This window comes from Balaenoptera borealis (assembly GCF_965194805.1).
Source record: "Balaenoptera borealis genome assembly, chromosome: X".
NCBI lineage: Eukaryota > Metazoa > Chordata > Mammalia > Artiodactyla > Balaenopteridae > Balaenoptera > Balaenoptera borealis.
Window position 1 is genome coordinate 56,187,868 of NC_138881.1, and position 27,939 is coordinate 56,215,806.

Sequence of the window (27,939 nt, forward strand, 5' to 3'; positions counted from 1 at the left end):
AAGGTTTATAAACAGTCTCCTTTCCTAAAACGGGTCCTGACTAATAGATGATATCATTGTTCCTTTAGAGAAATTGCCCAGGAAAAATTCAGAATGACCAGACTTTGCCATTTGCAGCAACGTGGATGGACCTGGAGGGTATTATGCTAAGTGAAATAAATCAGACAAAGACAAATACTGTATGATATCATTTACAGGTAGAATCTAAAAGATAAAATAAAACTGGTGAACATAACAAAAAAGAAACAGACTCACAGATATAGAGAACAAACTAGTGGCTACCAGTGGGGTTGGGGGGAGGGGAGGGGCAAAAGAGAGGTGGGAATTAAGAGGTACAAATTATTATGTATAAAATAAATAAGCTACAAGAATATATTGTACAACACGGAATACAGCCAATATTTTATAATAACTATAAATGGAGTATAACCTTTAAAAATTGTGAATCACTATGTTGTATACCTGTAACATATAATATTGTACATCAACTGTACATCAATAAAAATTAAATAAATAAATAATAAAAAGAATGACCAGATTCAAACACTGCTAAGGCTATGGTTCATATCTTACCTTTGGTCTCAATGACATTGATGCACTTCCTAACAAACTTGAACCCCACTTCGTTCAGCTCCACTGTTTCAAGCAAAAGAAAGCAGAGTTAGATTCTGCTGTAATAAACCTCACCTACCAAGCATTCAATGATTTTGCTAAGAGACCGCAGTGAGAGAACTAGGGGTTTGGTTGCTCTTCTTCAATCACCCTTAGGTGGAAAGATTCCTCATTCAGGGGAGAGGGTGGTTAGAGTTTTTACTCTTATAACACAAAATGCTTTTACTTGACCCTTTGCATTATGTCTGCTTTAGGCATGAGCTACATCAAATGTGAAATGTGAGGCTGGAAATGCACACAATTTCTATCATGTGTCTAGAAAAAGAAGGATATAATGTGTTTCTCTATATTACTACTACTACCCCACCCATAAGCTAAGATAAAGTGACTTCCTTAATTCAATCAATAAACACCTTTTAAAAAAAATAGGCCTGAATTTCATTCCATACAGAGGTATCCACAAATACACTTGCATCAATATTACATATCATTGATGATAGCATTTACTGTGATTAGGACAGCTAACAGTTCATAATGTCAGTAGATCAGAAATTTGACTCACTTTCTTCCTGTTTCGTTATAGGGCTGTGATAGATCTACAAAAAAAGAGACAGAAAGAGCCATGGTTATTGTGAATCACTATAGGTAAGTACAGCAAATACTAAATATCTTTCCCCAAATAAGCCATCAAAACCATTAGCGACTTTAAGGCTTTAACAAGAAAGAAAGTGGGCTAAACAGAATCATCTTTGCCTAGGTCCCTAGGAACAGTTGGATTAACAATCCCTGAAGATTACACTGGATTTCATACAGTTCACTGCAGTTGTAGCCTACTCATCTTAGACATTTACTTATGTAAAGCTTAGAGAATTTTTCTGATGGAGCAAGAGAGCATGAGAGAAAGAAAGTGATTTTCTCATGGATACCTGGGTAATTGGCATTGATGGTAAAATTTAAATATTCCTAATACCAACCTCCCCGCCCAGAGACATTAATGGGTGTTTCCCTGTAGAAAGGCAAGTGCCCATCTGAAAGAGATCCATGCATTCACCAAGATTTCTCTGAGCCATCTTGAAGTATGCATTGTGATATCTATGTGAGAGACCAAAGAGGAGATCCTCGACCCTTGAAGCCTAGTCTTGGCTCTACCTCTACCTCTACCTCATTATGAAACTTAGCCGTGTCCTTTTCATTCTCTAGACTTCAAAATTCATATCTCTAAAATGATCAGGGTTGGAGTAGATGTTCCTTCAAGTCCTGATCTTCTTTGACACTTTAAGCAAAGGCAAGCATACTATGTATAAGATCAATGAATTGGGGGGGTTAATAAAGTAGTGACAACATTAGTAATGTGAGGCTGCAGGAAATAAGTCCTCTATATGCCATCTGTATAGTTTGCTTTAACAATCTCTCCTTTTAAAAGAAAATTTTCTCCCTATGTGTGTATGCCAATGGATATTTCAGTGAGAGAGGTTTCTGTGCTTGGCCAGCCCCTTTTCACCACTGCTATAAACAAGATATTTGTGAAACGTCTCTCATAATCAAGTTGGTAAGGATCCACATGCAGTGGGCCCATGTTCTAACATCATTCTCCACAAAAAGCCATCTGTATCCTTTGATTTTTAAAACCCTAAAGGGAGAGCAATTTCAGGAGAGGGAATTAAGAGTAAAATGATTTACAATATTGTAAATTAACTATACATCAATTTTAAAAAGTAAGAAGAAAGAAATATGAACAACAAAAAAGAATAAAATGCCTTGCTGAGCTTCCTACTATCCTCCTAAAGAAATATCACAGGCATGTAATAGTTAAGCTCCAGGTTTCTGGCAGGGGAGGAAGGGGAGAAAGGCCCTGGCCTATTTTCTGGATGACAGTCCTCACAACACCACTTCTCTCCTGCTACCATCTTGGTTGCTATTAATGCAATCTGGCATCTGGGCACTCCTCTTTAGTCTCCAAGGCACTGAAAACACACAGAAAGAAAGCCCTGTGATATATTTCCCCTCTTAGCAAGTTTTTGCCTTGCATAAAGCAAGAAGATTGGACTGTATCCAAACACTGTTGAATTTCAGTAGGTTTGTACCCAACCTTCAGACCAGTCAGAAGCACCTCAACCTAATATAGTACATTATGGTTGACAAACTGGCTTTCAACTGATTTTTCAAATCAACTCTGTGAGGTAGGTAGAACAGAAATTATTAAAGCCATTTTACTTAAGAGAAGAGAACAGTCTCGGAGATTAAATAACTATCTCAAGATCACACAATCATTGAATGGCAGAACCAGATCCAAATCTAACCTTTTGGGATTCCAAGACTAGGAAGCTGATATTATTTCTTATGCCACGAGAAGAAACCTACGCAGAAGATACTGAAGAGAGAAAATGCTTTTCAGTGACTTCTGACTGTTCATATTGGTCTTTCTATGATAATCACTAGCCTTTTAAAAGTATTACTTGTCATCATATGTAACAGTGTTCTAAATGGAGTGGTGCATCCTGGGATATAGGATGGCAATGCCATCTCCTGCCCTTAAAGAGAACAAGCTGACTTGGGGATGTAAGGGAGGGGCAGCAAAACCATTTTGAATAAAATCTTAATAAATCCTTGTTCACAACCATGGAAATTATTTTCCATCCTTATATATGAACCCATATTAATGTTATAAACTGCAAAAAGGCTTAATTTTCTTTCTTAAGATTTTGTGGGCATGGCTGCGTAATCTAAGACCAGAGCAAGAAGCTGAGAGACCTGGATTCTAGGCCCATTGTGATGCCTTTCTGAGAGTGATCCTAGAGAAGTCTTTCACACTCTCTGGCACTCAAGTTGCCTAACTTGTTAAAAAAGAAATGTCAACTCAACAATTCCTTCTACCTCTAAAATGTTGAGTATCAAAGATCTATCACCATTTAATTATCCTGGACCCACTGCTACCACTAGAGCGACACATATACTGGATTCTGTTGCTGAGGTTTCCCCAGGATAACTTACAGGTTCTTTCCCATCCATGGCCTCCATCCATAGTCTTCTGTTAGCTTCTGAAAGGGCTTGCAGAGTGATGGTTCCTGGCCTAAGGAAAAAATGACAAGTTGAGAGGAGAAAAGTCACCTGAGAGATTGAAGTCTTGTGATCTAGGGTCCCTCTCAGCCCTCGGAGATATCAAACTGAGCAGGCACAGGCATATAGATTTCCAACTTCTCATAATCTGTTTTACTCAGAAAAACAATGGAACTTAGAGAACAGTAACTTTGGAAACACTGGTGGAGGTGGTATCTTGGTGGCCTCATGCCAGAATTGGACAAGGAAATAGGAAGGCAGATACAGACACCTAACCATAATACACAGTTAAACTGGCCCCACTGTGCTTGAGCCAAACTGAGGCTCACCCTGCCTCTCTCTCTTGGAAGCCAGCCATTTGGTCTGGGCTCTAGGGGTTCTGAGCATGTTCATTACGGGCACGTTCATCTATCAGGAAAATGGCTTGCTACTTCTACCACCTAGGATGTCCAAGGAGCATTTCAGTTGGAAATAAGTCAACAACATGCACAATGGCTCAGCCACAGGGAGGAGGCCTTTTGGCCGATTTAAGCAAGCTTATGAATAACAATGACAACTAATAGTTATTGAATGCTCACCAGGTGCCAGGTTCTTTTCTAAGTACTTTATAGGTATTAATTCATTTAATATACACAGGAAGGCTATAAAGCAGGGACTATAGTAATCCTTATTTTATAGAAGGGGAAACTGAGGCACAGAGAGGTTATCTAAGTTCACACAGTGGTTAAATATAGAGCCAGGATTTCAATTTAGGAATTTGGGTCCAGCAGCCATGTTCTTTCTTAACTAATACACTATAAGGCCTCTTCTGCATGGCAGATGACTTCAAATCTAATTTTATTTTATTTACTTGCAGTAACTATAACTACATACCCAGAGATACCCCAATTTGGTATACTCTGTTCTTTTTAGACCTTCAAAACCAAACTGGAATTTGGGGATTGACCATAATGTTGCAGGTATAAGGTCTCTTCCATTCTCTGCGTAGTTGTGCCATTATGAGATGCTTGTTACTCTCACTCCTTCTACGTTAAGATGAGACCTCTCTCAGAGTCATGAAATGATAAGAGCAATTACAAGAGAGTTCAGTGGAAAAGTCACTGTGCCTCAGTTTCTTTATCCATAAAAATGTTGGAGCAGACAAGCTGGGAGGTCCTTTCCAGTTCTGATATCATGAGATTCCTGTTCTACCTGTCCTTCTGTCTCTTATTCCATTAAAGTACTCCTTAAAAAAGGAAAGGAAAAAAAAAAAAGAAAAAGCAAGTCATTAACTAGAATGAATCGTTCTTTTTTCTGCTCTTTAGCTGTTTGGGCACAATTACACTTTACAGGATTTGCTACTGAACTAGGGATATTAGCTAACATCGTCATCAGTTAATGAAAAGGAATTCTGAATTCTAGGTGTCCTCGGGAACTTATAAGCATTGTGACCACCTATCGACCCATGCCAATTTTTTCCTCACAGACTCAATTTATAATATTCAATAAGACTAAACCCTTAAGTAAAAAAAAAAAAAAAAAAAAAAAAGGAAAGCCCCCAAATGATCTTTAAGCCAGAATCAATTGAAAACCAGGACTTGGCTTTGGGCACTGGATTCTTTCAAGTTTAACTTTTTCTAAGAAACATCCAACCTTTTGGATATATCTTATGGGGCTAGAAAGTCTAGAAATCTTTGTAAAAACAGCTACGCAGCTGAATCCTGAAGCCAGAAGGAAGGAGAGCAAGCAAATGGGCAACAAACATAAAAGCAGATGCTGTAGACTAGATAGGATGTTAAGCCCATTCTAGACTCAGTTTCCCTACTTGGGAAACCAATAAGCTGGTATGTGTCCTCTCTTGACCATACGGAGAAGCTGAAAGAATAAATAAGTGACTATTCAATAAGCATTTGGAGATTCTTGGGTGCTACCGAAAGTCAAATTCAAAGAAAAATACTGCTAAGAACAAGACGACAAAGTAGAGAGTATGACTTCTAGTCCAGGCTTTTCCATTATGACTTTAGACAAATCCTTTGCCCACCCTGAGGTCTGAGTCACTCATCTAAAACAAAAAGGCATATACAGCATATTTGCTGTAGAGTTCAGTGGTTAAGAGTATGACTTGGAAACTAGTATTCCTGGATTTGGATCCTAGCTCTAACATTTAATAGCTGTATAACCTAAGTGCTTAACTTCTTTCTGTCTCCTTGTCTTTGTGAAATTGGGATAGTAACATTCCCTACTTCATGTGACTGATGAAGACTAAAGGAAATTATACACTTAAAAGGCTGAGAATGGTGCCTGGCACATAGAGGTACTCAGAGAATGTTAGCAGTTGTTGTTGTCATCATCATCGTCACTGTTGTCATTATTACTATTATTATTGCCCTTCAAGTTCTGATGGCCTATGAGCCTGTGGCTTCAAATATTGGTAGGAACACTAATAGAAAAGTTATCCTCTATTCTGGAAATAGAAAAAGGGACTCAAAGACTCCTTTGTTCTATCCCACAGGGAACATGAGTAAATGTGCCTGATGTCTACTGGGAGGCCTGTCTCTGCCCCTTACATCTGATTGACCAGCCAGGAAAGCAAATGCAGATGTCACATCACTCAGAAAACTCCACATGCACAGAGGTACCTCAGCATCTATTCATTATTATATTTGACCCTCTATTTCACAACATATTTATTCTCCTTATAATAGACAATGGAATAAAATTAAAAAGAACATGGGGTTTGGAGACCTACAGACCAGGGTTTGAGCACAGCCTTGCTACTATGTGACTTTGATTAGGCAAGGCAGTTAAATATATACAAGTTAATAGTCTCCTCACCTGTTAAATGAGGGAATGTTTTTTAAAGTGCCCAATATGTGGCAAGTAAAATCATAGATACATTGAAACTTTAATTCCTGGGTTCTGTTCTCAGAATTCCTCAGCATTCTTGGTTAGGGAAAAATACATTTAAAAATGAATACCAAATTCAGTATCTACCATGAGCTATACATAGCACTAGATGCAAGATATATAAAGATGAGTTGGTCTTAGCCCCTAACCTTAGGGCCAAACTGTTTGCAAATGCTTTGAGTCTATGGGAATATTACTTGCAAGTGGGCAGCAAATTTAAGCTGAAAAGTGAATCAGAATGGAACTAGACACAGAAAATTTTAATTTCATTTATGTACATTGATGCTGCATAACCAAAGACACTAAAGGTTCATGAAAAGGAAGACACAGCCAACAGTCACTTTCCCCTTCCTACTGGGCCTGAAGCTGTGGGGGAAAATGAGTGACAGCCTTATGGTTATCAGTAACAATGTTTACAATTACAGCCGTCTTTGACTGAGGCCATCCATTCTTTTTTTTTTTTTTTTTTTTTTTGGCTGTGTTGGGTCTTTGTTGCTGCGCGCGGGCTTTCTCTAGTTGCGGAGAGCGGGGGCTATGCTTTGTTGTGGTGCGTGGGCTTCTCGTTGTGGTGGCTTCTCTTGTTGCGGAGCAGGGGCTCTAGGAACACGGGCTTCAGTAGCTGTGGTATGCAGGCTCAGTAGTTGTAGCACACGGGCTTAGTTGCTCCGCGGCATGTGGGCTCTTCCTGGACCGGGGCTTGAACCCGTGTCCCCTGCATTGGCAGGTGGATTCTTAACCACTGTGCCACCAGGGAAGCCCAGGACCATCCATGCTTAACAAAGAAAGCATATAGATTCACAAACAGAATTTTTTTAACATCTTTATTGGAGTATAATTGCCTTACAAAGTTGTGTTCGTTTCTGCTGTATAACAAAGTGAATCAGCTATACGTATACATATATCCCCATATCCCCTCCCTCTTGCGTCTCCCTCTCACCCTCCCTATCCCACCCCTCTAGGTGGTCACAAACCACCGAGCTGATCTCCCTGTGCTATGCGGCTGCTTCCCACTAGCTATCTATTTTACATTCGGTAGTGTATATATGTCCATGCCACTCTCTCAACTTCGTCCCAGCTTACCCTTCCACAAACAGAAATTTAAAATGGGGAAATGGACTAATAGTTACTTATTCCCAGACAAAAAAATGCCTTATTTTCTTAATCTGATCTATATGATTCCAGTCACTAACAGTTTTGTTCATATGATATTGTAATTCAACCTTCAAGTTCCTTTCTAGTAATCTGATCATTTTGTTAAATTCTACTGTATTACTTAGTGCCTAATACATGGAAATAATGGACTGAAATAAAATAAACACATTTACTCACTGAACTTTGGATCAACCTCCCAACTATATAACATGCCTTTTTCCAAAGTAACTCCAAATGTTCTCATTTTAAAATTTAAAAGTTAAATTCCCCTCTGATAAAATTGCCCAGGTTGAAAAAACAAAAAGAGGGCACTGGAGAGAAACAAATGCAACGAAGTCCAAAGTTTGCAAGCTTTTGCTGAAATCAGAAAGTTGATAACCAAACTATTTCCACTTTACATAAATATCTGCAAAGTAGGAAAATCTGTAGCATGTTTGTACCAAATGGGGAAAAAAGAATCCCTAATACCACTACCACCCTCCATCCAATCTACCTCCCCTTAAATATGTGTTCCAATTCATTTGTTCTTGTATATTAGGAAATAAAAAAGAATGAGTTTTGTTACCCTGTCCTTTTGTAGCATCACCAAATGTTGACCTTTTGCATATATAATAGCAAATTAAATCATAGGAGTAACTTGTTCTGCCTAAAGCAAGTGAGGCAAAGCTGACTGAACCTTGAATAGAGAGAACTAGCTCTGGGCCAGCTCTAACAGGGATCCCTGAAAGGGCAGTCAGAAGAGCCAAGACGATGATGTCATGAATAATTTTGCTCATTTTTATCAACAGGAGATGACAGAGGAAAATAAAATACCTACCCAGGCTCAGCATCTGGCACATGGGGACATTGTCAATTCATATCAGCACAGCTTACCTTTCATTAGTTTCTATATCAAAACAGAATCTCTTGTCGATAGACTCCGTCTTCCTTCTCACGCAGTACTTCAGGGTTAAGTCCAAGGGTCCCTGATATAAGAAAAGGATTAATAGCCAGCTTGAAAAAAAATATATAGAAGCTTCTTCTGCCTACCGCAGCATCCTCAGTGTCACTTGGAAGGCATCTCTCAGGGCAGCGGGAACAATGTTTAGCCTCACTGAGAACCTTGTCCCCTCAAATGGTAGTTGCAGCAAGGTGGCAGATGGTTTCTCTCTGCTCCAAAAATCAATGGCTGAGTTCAGGAGAAAATGCTCAGGATAAGACATTGCTCTTTTCCAAGCATGATATATTAAATAGGAAACTCATTATACAACATGTAAAGGGGAATTTAGGAGAAATGGGCTGCCCAAATGCCATTAAGTGTACAAAATAAAATTTCGTGAGGCTTCTAGGTAGGGAGGTTGCAATGGGTAAGTGGCTTTCTGCAATCTTCCTTCCATTACAGTGGCAGATAGAAGAGGGGAAGAAAAACATTTTTGGTTCCCCACTTCCAGAGTCTTTAAGATGATGGGAATTACAAAAGCAATATCTCCAAAGATAGGGCAGGAGTAGGGAAAATAGGCATATTTGTGTAATGGTCAAGGTGGCATTTGGTATTTCATATGTGCAGGATAGTGTGGCCCACCTGTCTTGTGGGCACGTAACAAGGCCATAGAAATCCACTGTGTCCACAGATTAAAATTCCCCAAATCCCAACATAGTTCAGTTCCCCTCTATTATCTCAACAGAGACAGTGGGGTATAGGAAAGAGAAGTAATGTTTATTGATCACCTACTATGTGCCACATATTATGCTAGGTATTTTTAAACCACTTTTCTTCATAACAACACTCAGAGGGAAGTGAACCTCAGAGAGGTAAAATGGCTTACCCAAAGTCACCCAAGTCAGTATAGCAGAAATAGTAATAAACTAAGAAGTTTAAAACCTTGGGTCTTGTCTCAGTTATGCCATTTACTAGCTATGTGGCCCAGGGTAAATATTCTTCCTCTCTGAATATAAACTTCACAACCTATTAAATAGGAATAATACTATCCTCCTTGCTGTCTCGAATTCAGAAATACTGCCCAAGTGCCAGGTTTGTGCCTAAGCACTATACCATCCAAACTGGTCCATACAGCTGATCATCCAGTACTTCCCTCTCATTGTCACACTCAAGCCCTTTGCAGGTCTATCCTTTTACCTGTTCCTGCACTATAGAAACAAAACTCTATATTCACCTTTCAATCTGCCTTCCCAACCCCAACACTTAGGATATCAAGCATTGTTAGCCTTGCAAGATGAGAGTAATTAACAGTATCATGTACTCACCCTCCCTCTTTAAACTCTCAACTCCTTCAGATTTGGTGAGGTGATGTCAAAGCTTGGGGGACAACACCACTTCAGGTTCACCTCCAGCTACCGTCATCTAGTTTATGTCCCATCAGTGCAAAAGTACTCTTATTTCACACATGTATCATGCTCTTTCATAACTCCAACTTTGCATATACTGTTTCCTCCACCCAAAGTGACTTTATCCATATTCTTTGACTGGCTAAACTCTTAACTTGTTCTGCAACTTGTAGTTCAGCTTTCATTTCCTCAAAAATCCTTCCCAAATACAATATACTGTCTGCTATGTGTTTTCTGCATTGTATTAAAGTTTCTTTTTTTCATGTCTGATTTCCCCACTTGACAGATCTCCTCAAGGATGTGGGCAGTGTCTTATTTATCTTTATATCTCTAGTACCTAGTAAAGAGTTAGTGCTCAATAAATATAAACTATATTATCATCCTTGCCATTTTTTTCTGACAAAAATGATACTGAGCAACATTAAGTAATTTACTCAAGATCACAGTTTACTAGGCCACAGAACTAGGATTTAAGACTAGTTCTTGAGACAAGAGTGTCCAAGAGGTGGAGTAGGACGACCCTTAGCTCACTTCCTCCCATGGGCACACCAATATTACAACTATTTATGGAGTGATGATCAATAATGAGAATCACCTGAAGGCTAGCAGAAAAGATCCTCTACAGCTAAAGGTATAAGGAAGGAACCACAACTAGACAGGTAGGAGGGGCACAGGCATGGTATAGTCAAGGCGCACAACCCTGGGTACATGATCCACAAACAGGAAGATAATTACAATTGCAGAGTTTATCCCTAAGGGGCAAGGGATAAACTGACCCCCATATGGGATTCCTAGTCAAGGGGTCCTGACCCGGGAAGACAAGGCCTCAGAACATCTGGCTTTGAAAGCCAGGGCTTCCTTTCAGGAGGGCCAGAGGGCTGTAGGAAATAGACACTCTATTTTTAAAGGGTGCACACAAAATCTCACATGCTCTGAGAACTAGGACAAAAGCAGTAATTTGAAAGGCACCTGGGTCAAATCAACCTGCTGGTATTAGAGACCCACCCAGAGAGACAGGAGACAACTGGAACTCACCCTAGGGACATAGACACTGGTGGAAGCCATTTTGAGGAGCTAATTCTACCATGAGGAAACAGGTGCTGGAAAGCACCATTTTGGAGTCCCCCTTGTAGCTTATTAATGTCAGACCTGGCCCCACCCACCAGCTAGTTGGCAAAAGTCCTAGGACATGCTAGGCCAAGCAGCCAGCCACAGAGGGATACAGCCCCATCCACCAGCAGGCTAGCAGCAGCAATAGGTCCCCTTGGACTACCCAGCCACTCCAGGACCCAGTGTCATCTAACAGAAAGCACAGGGCTCAGCCCTGCTCACCAGTAAGTGGGAAAAAGCTCCAGGAACTGGCCTTACCCTGTAGCAGGCAGGCAACAGCCCCAGGATACACTGGGCTCCAACACTGCCCAGCAGTGTGCTGAAACTAGCTTTGAGACATACTGTGCCCCACAACCAGCTTACCCAGGATCCAGCCCCACCAAACAGCAGGCTGAAACCAGCCCCCAGACCCCAGCTTGACCCAGCAGCAGCTTGACACCTGCTCTGGGACCCTTCCTTTGGGCTTCACAAGAAGCCAACCAGTGACTTGGCCAAGCCCACCAGTGGGTAAGGACCAGGACACAGCCTAAACTACCATGGGGCAATAACCAGTTCCAGGACTCCCTGGGCCCCACAGCCAACTGCAATGGAACTCAGACCAGCCCACCAGCAGGTGGTAGCTTCAGCAGTAGGCAGGGCCTGGCAACCAACCACGGGGGGGTGCCCACCAGTGTGCCCATAATAGTAGGCCCCACCAAAAGAGGAGCCTCTTTTTATATATAAGACATTCTATTCAAAAGCTAGCTGCAGAATATACATTCTTTTCAAGTGCACATAACACTCTCCAGGACAGATCACAAACTAGGACGCAAAACAAGTGTCAGTAAATTTAAGGAGATAGAAATCATATCAAGTATCTTTTCTAACCACAACACTATGACTAGAAATCAACTACAAGAAAAAAACTGCAAAAAACCCCATAAACATGTAGAGGATAAACAATGTGTTACCAAACAACCAAAGGATCACTGAAAAAATCAAAGAGGAAATCAAAAATACCTGGAGACAAATGAAAATGAAAACAAAACAATCCAAAATTTGTGGAATGCAACAAAAGCAATTCTAAAAGTGAATGTTACACCAATACAAGCTTACCTCAGGAAACAAGAAAAATCTCAAATAAACAACGTAACCTTACACATAAAGTAACTAGAAGAAGAACAAACAAAAGCCAGTGTCACTACAAGAAAAGAAATCATAAGATCAGAGCAGAAATAAATGAAATAGAGACTAAAAACCAAAAAATAGAAAAGATAGATTAAACTAAGAGCTGGTTGAAAACATAAACAAAATTGATAGATCTTTACCCAGAGTCATCGAGAAAAAAGAGAGAGGGCCCAAATCAATAAAATCAGAAATAAAAAAGAAGTTACAACCAACCCCACAGAAATACCAAAGATCGTAAGCAATTACTATGATCAATCAAACACCAATAAAATGGACAACTTAAGAGAAATTCCTAGAAATAAATGTACAATCTTCCAAAACTGAATCAAGAAGAAATAGAAAATACAAACAGACCAATTATCAGCAATGAAACTGAATGAGTAATTAAAAGAAATACTCCCAACACACAAAAGTACAGAACCAGATGGCTTCACAGGTGAATTCTACCAAACATTTAAAGAAGACTAACACCTATTCCTCTCAAACTATTTCAAAAAATTACAGTGGCAATACACTTCTGAATTCATTCTCTAAGGCCTGCATCACATTGATATCAAAATGAGACAAAGACACCACAAAAACAGAAAATTACAGGCCAATATCACTGATGAACATACATGAAAAAAATCCTCAACAAAACTTTAGCAAAGCCAATTCAACAGTACATTAAAAGGATCATACACCATAATCAACTGGGATTTATCCCAGGGATGCAAGGATAGTTCAATATCCACAAATCAATGTGATACACCACTTAATAAACTGAAGACTAAAAAATCATATGATCATCTCAAGAGATGCAGAAAGAGCTTTTGACAAAATGCAACATCCATTATGATAAAAAAATTCTTAACAAAATTGATATACAGGGAACATGCCTCAACATAATAAAGGCCAAATATGATGAGCCCACAGCTAACATCATAGTCAATGGTGCAAAGGTGAAAGCATTTCCTCTATGACCAGAAACAAAACAAGGATACCCACTCTTACCAGTTTTAATGAACATAGTATTGGCATTGCAGGCCACAGCAATCAGACAAGAAAAAAAAAATAAACCAAATCCTAATTGGAAAGGGAGAAGTAAAAGTGTCAATGTTTGCAGATGACATGATACCACATATACAAAATCCTAAAGATGCTACCAAAAAACTATTAGAACTCATTGAAGAATTCAGTAAAGTTGCAGGATACAAAATTAATATACAGAAATCTGTGGCATTTGTACACACTGACAACAAACTATCAGAAAGAGAAATTAATAAAATAATCCCATTTATAATCACATAAAAAATAAAATACCTAGGAATAATCTAAGGAGGTAAAATGCCTGTACTCAGAAGCTATAAGATGCTAATGAAAGAAACTGAAGATGATACAAACAAATGGAAAGATACTCCATGCTTGTGGATTAGAAGAATTAATATTGTTAAAATGACCGTACTACCCAAGGTAATCTACAGATTCTATGTAATCACTAGAAAACTAGCAATGGCATTTTTCACAGAACTAGAACAAGTAATTCTAATATCTGTATGTAAATGCATACACCCTGAGTAGCCAAAACAATCTTGAGAAGGATGAACAAAGCCAAAGTTAACATGCTCCCTGATTTCAAACTATACTACAAAGATACAGTAATCAAAACATTATGGTTCTGGCACAAAAACAGACACATAAATCAATGCAACAGAACAGAGAGACCAATAATGAACCCATACTTATGTAGTCCATTAATCTATGACAAAGGATGTAAGAATATACAATGGGGAAAAGACAGTCTCTTCAATAAATGATGTTGGGAAACTAGACAGCTACATGCAAAAGAATCAAACTGGACTAGTTTCTCACATCATATACAAAAATAAACTCACAATGAATTAAAGACTTAAGTGTAGGATTTGAAAGCATAAAACTCCTAGAAGAAAACATAGGTAGTTCTCTGTGACATCAGGCTTAGCAATATTTTATTGGATCTGTCTTCTCAGGCAATGGCAACAACAGCAAAAATAAACAAATGGGACTTCCTCAACCTAAAAAGCTTTTGCACAGCAAAGGAAACTATAAACAAAATGAAAAGGCCACCTACTGAATGGGAGACAATATTTGTAAATGATATATCTGATAAAGGGTTAATATCCAAAATATACAGAGAACTCATAAAATTCAAAATTAAAAAAAAACAATTTAAAGAATAGACAGAGGGCCTGAATTTTTTGAAAGAAGACAAACAAATGGCCAACAGGAACATTAAAAGATGCTTAGCATCACTAATCATTGGGGAAATGCAAATCAAAACCACAATGAGATGTCACCTCACATCTGACTGAATGGCTATCATCAAAAAGACCACAAATAACAAATATTGGTGTGGATGTAGAGAAAAGGAAACCCTAGTACACTCTTGGTGGGAATGTAAATTGGTGCAGCGACTGTGGGAAGCAGTATGGAGATTCCTCAAAAATTTAAACATAGAGCTTCCATATGATCCAGCAATTCCACTCCTGGGTATTTGTCAGAAGAAAACAAACACACCAATTAGAAAAGATATATGCACCGCTATGTTCAGCATTACTTACAATAACCAAGATATGGAAGCAATCTAAGTGCACACCAGTAGATAAATGGATTAAAAAACATGTGGTATATAAAAACCATGGAATATTACTCAGCCATACAAGGGAATGAAATCTTGCCATTTGCGTCAACATGGATGGACCTCAAGAGTATTATGCTAAGTGAAACAAGTCAGACAGAGAAAGACAAATGCCATATGATTTCACTTATATGTTAAATCTAAAAAACAAAACAAATGAACCAACATAATGAAACAGAAATAGAGTCATAGGTACAGAGAACAAACAGGTGGTTGCCAGAGGGGAAGGGGGGCGGGATGTAAAAAATAGGTGAGAAAGATTAAGAGGTATAAATTTCCAGTTACAAAATAAATGAATCACGGATATGAAATGTACAGTGTGGAGAATATAATCAATAATTATGTACTATCTTTATATGGTGACAGATCATAACTAGACTTATCACGGCGATCCTTTTATAATACATAGAAATCCCAAATCACTATGTTGTTCATCAGGAACTAACATAGTGTTACAGGTCAATTATACTTGAAAAACAAACAAACAAAGTAACTCATAGAAAAAAGAGATCGGATTTGTGCTTACCAGAGGTGGAAGCTGGGGGAATAGGGAATTGGACGAAGGCATCTAAAGGTACTAATTTCCCGTTATAAGATAAATAAATACTAGGGATGTTATGTATAACATGATTAATATAATTAACACTTCTGTATGTTATATATGAAAATTGTTAAGAGAGTAAATCCTAAGAGTACTCATCACAAGAAAAAAATTTTTTCTTTAATTTTGTACCTGTATAAGACAATGGGTGTTCACTAAACGTATTGTGATAATACTTTCATATTGTATGTAAGTCAGATCATTATGCTGTACACCTGAAACTTATACAGTGCTGTATGTCAGTTATATCTCAGTATAACTGGAACGGAAAAATATTTGATATGAAGAATGAATGAATGAATGAATAAGTAAATGAATAAATAGGTAAAACTAGTTATTGTGATTCAAAATGTAGCTCTCTTGCCTCTTACAACTACCTGAAAGGGAAGGGATGAGAATCTTATAAAATAGTATTTGGGATTGTGCTCTGTAAAGTAAGCAGTACAACCCAAATGGAAGTTGATAGGCTGAACTACTAGAGTACACTGGTAAGTACCACAGTCAGAAAGAGAGCTAATTCTTCCATCTCCAAATTGGGCTAATGATACTCCACAGTGCTGCTGGGAAAGTAAATGAGGCACATGACAGCAAATGTCTAGCTCAGAGCCTGGTGCACAGCAAACACTGAATAAATAGTGGCTTTTATGGTGTTATCATTATTATAGTCTCACTTATTTGTATTATTTACCTTTATAAAACACAAACTAGTAAAAGGAACTGAGAGAAATGATAAGAAGAAACCATTTCCAATTCAGTTTAAGGAAATTAAAGTAACTACTTCCACCTCCCCTTTGCTGTAAATGGACAACCAAGTTCCTCTTTCCATTCCATAAAGAGTCCCATATTTAAATTGCTTAGGCTGACACTTACTGCAGTTTTGCAAGTAGCCACTCAATTAAAAGGGCAGGGGGAAAGAATAACTAAAAGAAGGGCTTGCTCTCATCTGCTAAGAAGCTATGAAAGTGGTATCTGCTGCCTCTGGCCTCAGCTTTGCAGTAGGACCTGCCTAAGAAAGGAACTTTGAAGTCCAAAGTTCGGAAAGTAATGTGTGTAGAAAAAGAAAAGAAAGAGACTACAGGACAGTGTTACTTAAAAGCACTTGCCAGTCAGATACATAAGCTAAGTTCTGACAGAAATGGGACAAATTCTGTGCTACAGCACAATTTATTGGAACCACATTGAAAGGTTCTTTGGCAATTGGCAGACTGGAAACTAAGGAGAGTTTTGGATTCATGGATGAATAACTGGCCCACATAGAAACATGGATGAGGGTTGTGGAGACCCAATTTGGTATGCTCTGTTAGCGGTGCATCCCATGTCTAATCCACATTCAAAGCAGAGTGGCAAAACTTGTGGTTAATGACAAAAAAGAAAAGCAGTTTTTCAACTGCCACCAAATCTCAATCATCACTAATTTCCTATGAACAAGCCACATAAGAGAGATCTTCCATGGAAAGCACCAGCAATGGAGAAAAAATGGCCCCAAAAGTCTCCAAATTTCTGCCTATCGAAATTGGGTCTTCATGCACCACAACTTTCAATGCTAACAAGTAAACCTTTTTTTCACTTTATAAACAATTTGTAAATAAGGGAAATCCTTAAAAATTATGCCCTAAGACCCTGTCTGAGAGACAGTTAAAGGGACACACTGAACTACTTTTAGAATATGAACAGTCAGTCTATCAGCTTTTATCTTAAGAAACCTTCAGGTGTGTGTACATGTGTGTGTGTGTGTGTGTGTGTGTGTGTGCATGTGTTCCCAAAGCCCCTACAAAGATAGGCAAAAGTGTGATAACAGAATAATTTTTTTAGCTGGGTGGTCATACATAAAAAATAATATATAATGTATAACATAATATAACATATATATATAAGATCAGGTTCCTCCAGGTAAGTGAACTATCTTCTCAGTGTGTTAAACTCATCTTGCCATTTTGGGGAGTAGGGGAAAGTTTGGAGGGCAGAAGAAGAGGCATTAACTGCTTAAAGATATTTGAGCATTACATACAATGTGGGGTATAGATTATTCCAACTTTAGGCACCAGAATACCCCTTTAAAAATGGAATTTCGGAAAATGTTTTGTATTTTAAACTCTTAACTATTTAAAGGAATCCTATAGTAGAGCCTTCTTAAAAGCAAGTAATACTCTCCTCCAATTTATCCATATTTTTTTGCAAATTTTCTTTGTACAATGTGATAGACTCTTGTAATAATGATCTAAAGTACAGGCACTTTCAGAAGGCCTGGAATCATTAACAGAGATTTTTCACTCAAATGAGTAGTATCTGGCCCAATGCAAACTTAGGCCATGGAGAACATATGAAGTCATGGCTTCACACGACAGTGGTGGACTTGATTCTTTGACACGAAGTCAACATATACTCTTTTCTGAGATGCAGTCACAGATGCATTTCAAAAAAATGTGGCCCATAAAAGAACTGACCTGCTGCTTAGCACCTGGCTTCTGCTCCATAGGTGTCATGGTGAGCGTTTTGGTCTCTTTCTCATATTGGCAGTAGTATTTCACCCAGGATATTCCCAAAGCCCCTACAAAGACAGGCAACAGTGAGCTGATAGAATAAGTATTTTGGCTGCATGGTCAGTCCACCCCTAAGACAGAAGCTGTGTACAGATTCTTCTTCATGGTCATGATCCAGATCTAGTGCTACCTTTCCCCTGAGCTCTAGCCGTGCAGTACCACCTGCCCACTACACAGATGGATAGCCTAATCATCATCAACTGCTTTCCACATCTGCTCTGGCTTGCTCCAAACCACTCTCCTTGCCATGTTCCCTGTGAATGCTCCCATTATATATCCTATTGTATGATCTGGAAACATCTGTAATCTTCTGCTCCTCCTTCCCTGTAACCTGCCCTTCTATCCCCTACATGTCTCTCCTTTCACCCCTTTTAGAACTGAATTCATTCAGGACCCTATTTCTGACTTTTAAAAAAAATGTTTTATGAGCTATTTCAAACAAAATAAAAATTCACTATTTCTCCAATTAATTCTTTCAGTGGCCTTCTCTTTGGTTTCCCTCATCTGTGGTCACTCCTTTCTAGCCCATTCTCTACTCTTTTGCTAGAGAAATACTTTTTTAGATTATAGGTTTATTTATATCATTCTTTTTATTATAAACCACCCATGGCTTTCCCACTCTCTCCAAACTCCTTAGGTTGGCTCACAAAGCCTTTTATAATGTGATCGTATTTACGTTTCCAACTTTGTCTTTTGCCACCCTCACCTCTATGCTCGTCTCATGGAATTATATTCAGTTACCAAAAAAATAGGTGGCAATATAATATATAGACCAAGTTCAAGACATATTTAAGAGTGGATAGGGCACTATCACTAATTATATCAGGACAACAAGTATAAACCAGGACTGTCCTTGGAAAACTAAGACCCTACAAACAAACTATAACCTCACACACCTCTGTGCCTTTATTCATGCAGTGGTATACACCTGGAATTTTCTTTGCCATTTTCTTTACCTGTCAAACTCCCAGTCATAATTCAAGTTTCAGTTCATATATCACTTCCTCAGTGAAGCCCTTAGATATATGCCCCAAATGCAGTGCTCAACACATTTCATTATAGTTCTTGATATACTTGTGTCTTAATCAGACTGTGAACTTCTTGAGGGCAAAAACCAAGTTTGATCCATTTTTTGTACCCCCAGTGCATTGCATATTGTCTGGCAAAAAGGATTCTTAGTAAGCGTACATTCAACTGAGCAGGAAGGTCATATCCATTTAACAAATTAGAAAACTAGGGCATAGAAGGATCACATAGTTAGTTAATATTAGAGCCAAGATTACATACTCATTACTCTGTGCCTCTCTTATAATATAGCAGTGGTTCTCAAGTAGGGGCAATTTTGCCTCTCAGGGGACATTTGGCAATGCCTAGAGACATTTTAGGTTATCACACCTGGGAAGTGCTATTAGAATAAAGTGGGGAGAGGCTATAGATGCTTCTAAACACCCTATAATGCATGGGATAACCGCTCGAAACAAAGAATTAGCCAGCCTGAAATGTCAATACCACTGAGACTGAGAGTTCCTGCAATGGAGAGTTGAAGAGATGAACCTGACAAATAGAAGAACACATCTTTGAAAACCATCAAAGTGAGTTGCTCTAAGGGATGAAAAGCATGATAATATCACTGCTGAAATACCATGTTTTGTGGATTTCAGTGGGTTTTGCCACTGGTAACCTCTGGGTAGTCTCATCTGCCTACTCACCAGGTAGAATAATTCTGGTCAGGGAATGAAATCACAGGCTTTGGGGACATTGGGTCATAGTTCAAAAGGAAAATCAAATAGCACATACAGGTTTACATAATGTTATTTAGGAGGTAGAAAAGCTTGAACCCTCTGCAATATTCAGTGACCAGATAAGTTAACCCATTTTCCTTGGTTGGCAATGAACAACTGTGTTGCTCACTGAAATCGCAATGGTTGTGTAGTGCTTTAAGGGCAAGTTTATGATCCTAAGGCAGTGGAAGATATAGGGTATAGTTGTAGGAGCATAGGTTTTGGCATTTCACAAACCTGAGTTTACACTTAGCCCTGCTACATGATAGTTGGGTGACTTTCAACTAGTGATCTCTCTAAGCCTCAGTGGCTTCATGTGTAAAATGGGTATGATAAGGTGGTTTCAAAGATTACATGAAGTAGTATATTTAAAGCACATAACACCATGCCTGGAACATAGTAGGTATAATAAGTATTATTTTATGTCTCCTTTCCCCTACCTCCCTTTTAGCCCCAAAGAGTCATTGAAAGGATTAAGCAATTAACAATCCCCATTTTGAATCTCAGAGAAAACCTTAGGTCTTATCATCCCACAGCCTTTGTAAGACAAATCCTTAACCTCCTCCTCCAATTTCTCCCTCCTTTTCATTTTCTCTATTCCCACACTACTCTCCAAATAGGTATAGCTGGCAGGGGTCTATGAACTATATGGGTGCCTGGAGTTTGGAGAAGCCAAGTGGCAGCTGGTGTCAGCCTACTGAAACCGAGTAGCTATCCCTGTATTCCCACACACATTTCTCTTGTGTATAGAGATAGCCTTCGATGGTTGGCTGTCCTGGAAGTTTGCATGTCTGCGGAGCTTCCTTCATCCTTTTCTTAAGTTCTTCCATCTCTTCTCGGGTACTGGAGAAATGATTTCTTGTCTGTCAAGACATTATCATCATAATCATTATCATCATCACCATCATCATGAATAAGCATTCACTGGTCAGAGACCCAGTGCAGAGTTTTCTTGGCTTTCACCATGTGCTACAACATAGTAAAAAAACAAATGTTGAATGGCATAGTAATTAGAAAACAGTTTAGTGGAGTTTAACAGTACTAAAGTCTAAAAGGGAGAGGGAAACATAAATACCAATGTACCCATAAAACCACATCTGGGAGACATTTTCTAATGGAAATCACAAAAGCCTCCAATAAATAAAGGCTCTAAGAATTCTGAGCATCAGACTGACCCCTGCCTTACAAAAAGGGAGGCTATAAAGAAGGTTCCCAAAGATAATATTATCACGGCAACTTCTACATTCTGCCTCAAGTAAAGCTACTGCCTACTTGACTCTGAATCAAATCGAGGCCATTAGAATAAAGGATATGACAGGGTGCTCTCTTTGAACATAGGTTAACAGAAAACCTATGTTTTCATGCTCATGAATAGCAAAAGCTAATGTTAAGAAGTAATATATTTAAAAGTACACAACGAAATATTCCTGGTTATAGCAATATTTTATAAATCAGCAGAAGACAGGGGCTCTCACATTCTGGTGAAAGAGAGTACCCAGAAAGAAAAACAACAATAAAAACAATACCTGTAAATCAGGATTCTCCTAAACAACCAAGTAAAGTTTATTTCCACTGCAACTTACCAAGTATTTTCATCTAAAAATACAACTATAAATTTTATGCAACGTAACAAGTCCAAAGTCACTACCTCAGTGATGCCTTCTTTTACTGTACCAGACAGTCAATTGTTCCACTCTCTGTGCTTCTTTAACTTTTTTGGTCTTAACTGTATTTTAGCACTTTTCATAAGTAATCATGATATATCTCTGTTTATATCTCTCGGCTCCAAGAGACTGTATATTCCTTGAAGGCAAAAACTAACATGCCTCATTATGGTATGTCCAGTGCATTTTACAATGCCCAGCACAGAGTATATGTTCATTATATCCCTAAGTATTTGTTAAATGTGGGTTAAATAAGTAAATGAGAAAAATAATATGTGTGACAAGGAAGGGAAGGGTGTGCCTATGCCCATCTATAAGAAACAGCATGGGAAAGAAGGTGGAGACAACCTTTAAAAATAATTTATTCAACTCTAGTAATGTAATGAGAAAAGTAGTGAGAAAAGGAAAAGAGGGGAAAATGGGCATTTGTGGTAATAAAACCTACAAAGAGAGTGTCCTGACTAACTAGCAGGGAAGTAGCATAAGACCTGTGTTTTAAAAAGCCCATAGGTGGGTTCTGATCTGGGAGAGATATAGCAAATTAGCAACATTTAATAAATATTGGATAGATAGACACGTCACTGGGTAGAAGGGTGGGTTTGAACAACAGTCAGCCTCAAACACAGGGAAGAGCTGAAACTGGAAGAGGAAGAACAATCTAGTACACTAAAACATTTGTGATCCATACCAGTCTGTCCTGACAAATTATCTGGGATGTAATAACCTAGAACTCCAAGGTCAAGATATTGGAGCTGAAATCCAATTGGAATGCAGAGACAGGTGAAGAAACCCACATGTAAACTCACATTCTGTAAACTGAGCTGGAGTTGCTGTTTATATGGGAGGAAATCCTGTGTGAGCTCCACGGTCAAGCTGTTGGAAATGAAGAGGCTATGAAGAAAGGCCAAGACCTAGGGAAAATGTATAAAAATAACTTTATCACCAGCACCTTCTCATTAATCAAATAAAGGAAATAGATGCATAAAAAGAAACTCGACACAGTGGAGTATAGTGTTAAAAGCAGTAACACAAACACAAACAGGTCTACACATAGCTATTCTTTTATTAGGTTAAACATTAACACTGGACTCAGATCTACAAAATAAGAACTATTACCAAATGTATTCATCAATACCCTTTTCAGATAGCATATAAAACCATTCATAATGTGGACAGTATGGACATAATGTGGGATAGACTGTGTCTTTATATCCTCAGGAATGGCACAGAATAGGTACTCAATAAATTTAAATGGCTAAATGACCATAATGAAGACTGCCATAATGCTAAAAGATCCAAGGATCTTTTTTTTTTAAAACCAATTTTCAAGTTAGAAATGTTTCAGGGAGGGGTTGGGACATTGCAGAAGAAGACATAGAAATGATCAATAAAATATATTTTTAATGTTTAAAATGTTCAACCCCAATAAAAATCAAATATACACAAATAAAAACAAAAGAAAATACAATTTTCATCTATCAAATACAAACATTTTAAAAGCAATGCTCAATGCTGGCAATAGTAAAGTGTAATAGGAAGTAGTAAAAACTGCCCTGTTCTTTTTAGAAAGTAAACAGGTGAGTACATATAAATATGCACACACATATATACATACAAACACATAAATATGTGTGTATATATGTACATAAACACAAACTATATATATGTATATATACATAAACATATAAAAACTATGTACACACTTATGTACTATACACGTGTATATGTATATATACATATATAGTTATATATATGTACATATATATGTACACATATATATAGATGCATATGAGTGTGTGTACCACACACACAGTTATATAGACATTCTTCCTGTTTCTCTCCAAGCTTTCCCATCTCAGGAAATGACACCACCACCCACTCACTCAATCAAGCCAGAAAGTAAAGAATTCTGATTTCTTTCACTCACATCTCAACCTAATCAATCAGTAATTCCTGTCAGTTTTGCTTCTAAAATATATCTCTAATCCAATCATTCTTTTCTGTTTCTACTACCACCATCCGAACCCAAAGCAACATCTTTGCTTGCCTAGACCACTGCAGTAGCCTCCTAACTGGTTTCCTCACTCCCACTGTTGCCTCCTTCCAAGCCCTTCTCCACACAACAAAATCAGCACGTCATATCCTATTTAATACCCGTCAGTGATTTTTCTACTATACTTAGACTAAAATCTAACCCCTTCACCATGCTTACAGATCCTATGCCTTCCTGTCAGATATTATTTCCTGCCACTCTCCTTTTCTCTCACCAGTATCTAAAGGCACTAAACTTTTCATTCCTTGAGCACATCATTCTTTTCTTTTCTTTTCTTTTTAACATCTTTATTGGAGTATAATTGCTTTACAATGGTGTGTTAGTTTCTGCTTTATAACAAAGTGAATCAGTTATACATATACATATGTTCCCATATCTCTTCCCTCTTGCATCTCCCTCCCTCCCACCCTCCCTATCCCACCCCTCTAGGTGGTCACGAAGCACAGAGCTGATCTCTCTGTGCTATGCGGTTGCTTCCCACTAGCTATCTATTTTACGTTTGGTAGTGTATATATGTCCATGCCACTCTCTCACTTTGTCACATCTTACCCTTCCCCCTCCCCATATCCTCAAGTCCATTCTCTAGTAGGTCTGTGTCGTCATTCCCATCTTGCCACTAGGTTCTTCATGACCTTTTTTTTTTTCCCTTAGATTCCATATATATGTGTTAGCATACAGTATTTTTTTTCTCTTTCTGACTTACTTCAATCTGTATGACAGACTGTAACTCCATCCACCTCGCTACAAAAAACTCAATTTCGTTTCTTTTTATGGCTGAGTAATATTCCATTGTATATATGTGCCACATCTTCTTTATCCATTCATCCCATGATGGACACTTAGGTTGCTTTCATGTCCTGGCTATTGTAAATAGAGCTGCAATGAACATTTTGGTACATGACTCTTTTTGAATTATGGTTTGCTCAGGGTATATGCCCAGTAGTGGGATTGCTGGGTCGTATGGTAGTTCTATTGTTAGTTTTTTAAGGAATCGCCATACTGTTCTCCATAGTGGCTGTATCAATTTACATTCCCATCAACAGTGCAAGAGTGTTCCCTTTTCTCCACACCCTCTCCAGCATTTATGGTTTCTAGATTTTTTGATGATGGCCATTCTGAACGGTGTGAGATGATATCTCATTGTAGTTTTGATTTGCATTTCTCTAATGATTAATGATGTTGAGCATTCTTTCATGTGTTTGTTGGCAATCTGTATATCTTCTTTGGAGAAATGTCTATTTAGGTCTTCTGCCCATTTTTGGATTGGGTTGTTTGTGTTTTTTGTTATTGAGCTTCATGAGCTGCTTGTAAATTTTGGAGATTAATCCTTTGTCAGTTGCTTCATTTGCAAATATTTTCTCCCATTCTGAGGGTTGTCATTTGGTCTTGTTTATGGTTTCCTTTGCTGTGCAAAAGCTTTTAAGTTTCATTAGGTCCCATTTGTTTATTTTTGTTTTTATTTCCATTTCTCTAGGAGCTGGGTCAAAAAGGATCTTGCTGTGATTTATGTCATAGAGTGTTCTGCCTATGTTTTCCTCTAAGAGTTTGATAGTGTCTGGCCTTACATTTAGGTCTTTAATCCATTTTGAGTTTATTTTTGTGTATGGTGTTAGGGAGTGTTCTAATTTCATACTTTTACATGTACCTCTCCAGTTTTCCCAGCACCACTTATTGAAGAGGCTTTTTCTCCACTGTATATGCTTGCCTCCTTTATCAAAGATAAGGTGACCATATGTGCGTGGGTTAAGGACTGTACACATGTGTTTTTCTGTGCCTGGAATGTCCTTTCCCGATTATTCACATTGCCTCATCTTCTCTTTCTTTAGATCTCATTTTAAATGACACTTTCAGAGGTGCTCCTTGACCACTTGATCTAAAGTAGCTGTCTGTTCTTGTTCTTTGTTTTAGGCCTTATCACAACTTATAGTTATTTTATTTATGTGTATCCTTCTTTCCCTTCTGTCTACCCCATGAAAGTATAGTCTTCATAAAGACAGAAACTGAGTCTGTCTTTTTCACTATAGGATACCCAGTGTTTAGCACTGTGCCTGGAACATAACAGAAGCTCAATAAATGCTTATTGGATAAATTAATAAATACTTGTTTGCACATATACATATGCAGATATATACAACTGTGAGCACAGATACACATGTACATAGATATATACATGTTCATGTGTAATATGTGTACACACATCTACAAGTACACATGCACAACAGAGAAAGGACTATAACAGATACACAGGGAATTTAGGAGGAAAAATGCCACAATATTAACAGTGATCATCTCTGTATGGGAGATTTGTTGTATTTTTTTTGTTCTACATATAAGTTTTTATAGCTTTTCTGCAACTGTTTTTTACATTGTTTTCTACATTATTTTATAATAAAAAAGAAAGTTGTTAAAATTCAACATAGTTGTCAAACCACAGCCCGTCATCTTTTATAATAAATTAAGGTTATTTAATTAGAAAAATTTTCAAAAGATGGAAGTAAAAATAGTAGAATGGGAAGTCACTGAATGCAAGGAAGATGAGTTCCTAGAACAGTGTCTGGGATATGATGAGTACATTCAGAAACCTTATGAAAGTATGAGAGGAAGGAAGGGAGGAGAACAAGGTAAAATGAAAGGTGACAGAGAAATCAAGGAAGGGAAAGAAGGAGAGGAGGAAAAGAAAGATAAAGAAAAAATCATAGCTATAGAGAGAAATGGGGGAGGAAGGAGTGTGGGGGAGGGAAAGGAAGAGTGAGAGAGAGAATATTAGTGAGAGAGCAAGAATAACATAAGCCAGTGTGTCTACTTCTTTGACATTCATTACTAAGCATTGACTATCCTTCATATTCTTGGAGACTCCAATTTTATAATCAAAGTTCTCCACATTTACCTGAGATTTGGTAAATATTTTTAGACCATTCAACAACAGATAGAACTTACTGGCTCCACAATATTGAACTTCTTAGACTCCTGAACTTCCTGGATTTGATAAACATAATCAAGGGATGACTCGAAGAAACTGTGTCTCTCCTTGTCCACCTGGAGGTCTGCCTGTAGAAGAAGGGTAACAAATGTCACATAACAGCATAGTCATTCATGCAATTCAGTGCTTATGGATTCAACAGAATGTTAGGGCTGGAGGAGAATTATGCCACCAAGCAGTGATCTTACCCCTTTATTTTACAGATAGGGAACATGAAGCCAAGATAGAAAAAGTGACTGATGCAAGATTTCCAGTTTCTGGCCTAACAAGCAAGAAGCCTGGAAGCTATTGTGCCCATCCTCATACAAGGAAAAGCTAAGATGAGAATCAACAACTCTTCTTAGAATCAACAGAGCAGTGAAGTCAGAGGAAAAACCACTGCCTCAAAAATTGGATAGATAGTTGAATATGGAGAATACAAGCTTGCCAGAGCAGAAGCCCAGAAGCAGAAGCCTGTCACTGCAACCAGTATCAAACCTTATTTAAGAAGATCTCTCTAAAGAAATCCAAAGACAATAGGGAAGACAAAAAACAAAGATACCAGAGGAAATTTTGGCCTCTGACAAGAACAGCTATAGCAAACTAAGCACAGCCTAAATCCTAGTCAGACAAGCATAAAACCTCATAATAACGGCCTTTTTACCTCAGTTCCTTTTACCCAGGGCATCATGTTCAGCTTTCAACAAAATATTACGAGGCATGCAAAAAGGCAAAACAAACCAACAAACACAGTCTGAAGAACCAGCCTCAGAATCAGACTCAAAGAAGGCAGAGAGGGTGGATGGTGAAATCATACATCCAGGGATTACAGCTAAAGGCTGTTATGGAAAAGAGGACAATACATAAGAACAGATGGATAATATAAGCAGACATATGAAAATTTGAAGAAATAATCAAAGGGAAATGATAGCAATCAAAAACACTAGCAGAAATAAAGAATGCCTTTAATGGGCTCACCAACAGACTGGGCAAGGCTAAGGAAAGAATCAGTGAACTGAATATATGCCAATAGAAATTTCAAAAACTGAAAGGCAGACAAAACGGAATAAAGAAGATAGAGTAGATTATTCAAGAAATGTTGGACAATTATAAAAGGTGTAAGATATGCATACTAGGAATGCCAGAAGGAAATGAAGGAGAGAAACAGAAGAAATATTTAAAGTAATGATGACTGAAAACCTTCTAAAGTTAAACACAGATACAAACAACAGATTGAGGAAGCTCAGAGAATAATAGCAGGATAAATACCAAAAAATCTACATGCAGGCATATTGAAAGTGTAGAAAGTAAAAGGCACAGAGTAAATCTTGAAAGAAGCAAGAGAAAAAAAACACCTTACTCAAAGAGGAGTAAGG

At 38.1% G+C, this 27,939-nt stretch overlaps 1 protein-coding gene across 5 annotated transcripts in view; it reads right to left on the bottom strand.

The window, feature by feature from the left end:
- Positions 1-27,939, bottom strand: part of OPHN1 (oligophrenin 1) — a 617,232-nt gene that overhangs the window by 243,122 nt on the left and 346,171 nt on the right. For all 5 annotated transcript variants that reach the window (XM_082376596.1, XM_082376595.1, XM_082376597.1 and 2 more), the window contains 8 exons: positions 26,542-26,652; positions 22,358-22,462; positions 20,621-20,750; positions 18,011-18,114; positions 8,581-8,672; positions 3,604-3,682; positions 1,175-1,208; positions 574-636 (listed from right to left, as the gene is read on the bottom strand). In XM_082376596.1, the coding sequence (XP_082232722.1) occupies positions 574-636; positions 1,175-1,208; positions 3,604-3,682; positions 8,581-8,672; positions 18,011-18,114; positions 20,621-20,750; positions 22,358-22,462; positions 26,542-26,652 (718 nt within the window). The remainder of the gene's footprint in view (positions 1-573; positions 637-1,174; positions 1,209-3,603; positions 3,683-8,580; positions 8,673-18,010; positions 18,115-20,620; positions 20,751-22,357; positions 22,463-26,541; positions 26,653-27,939) is intronic.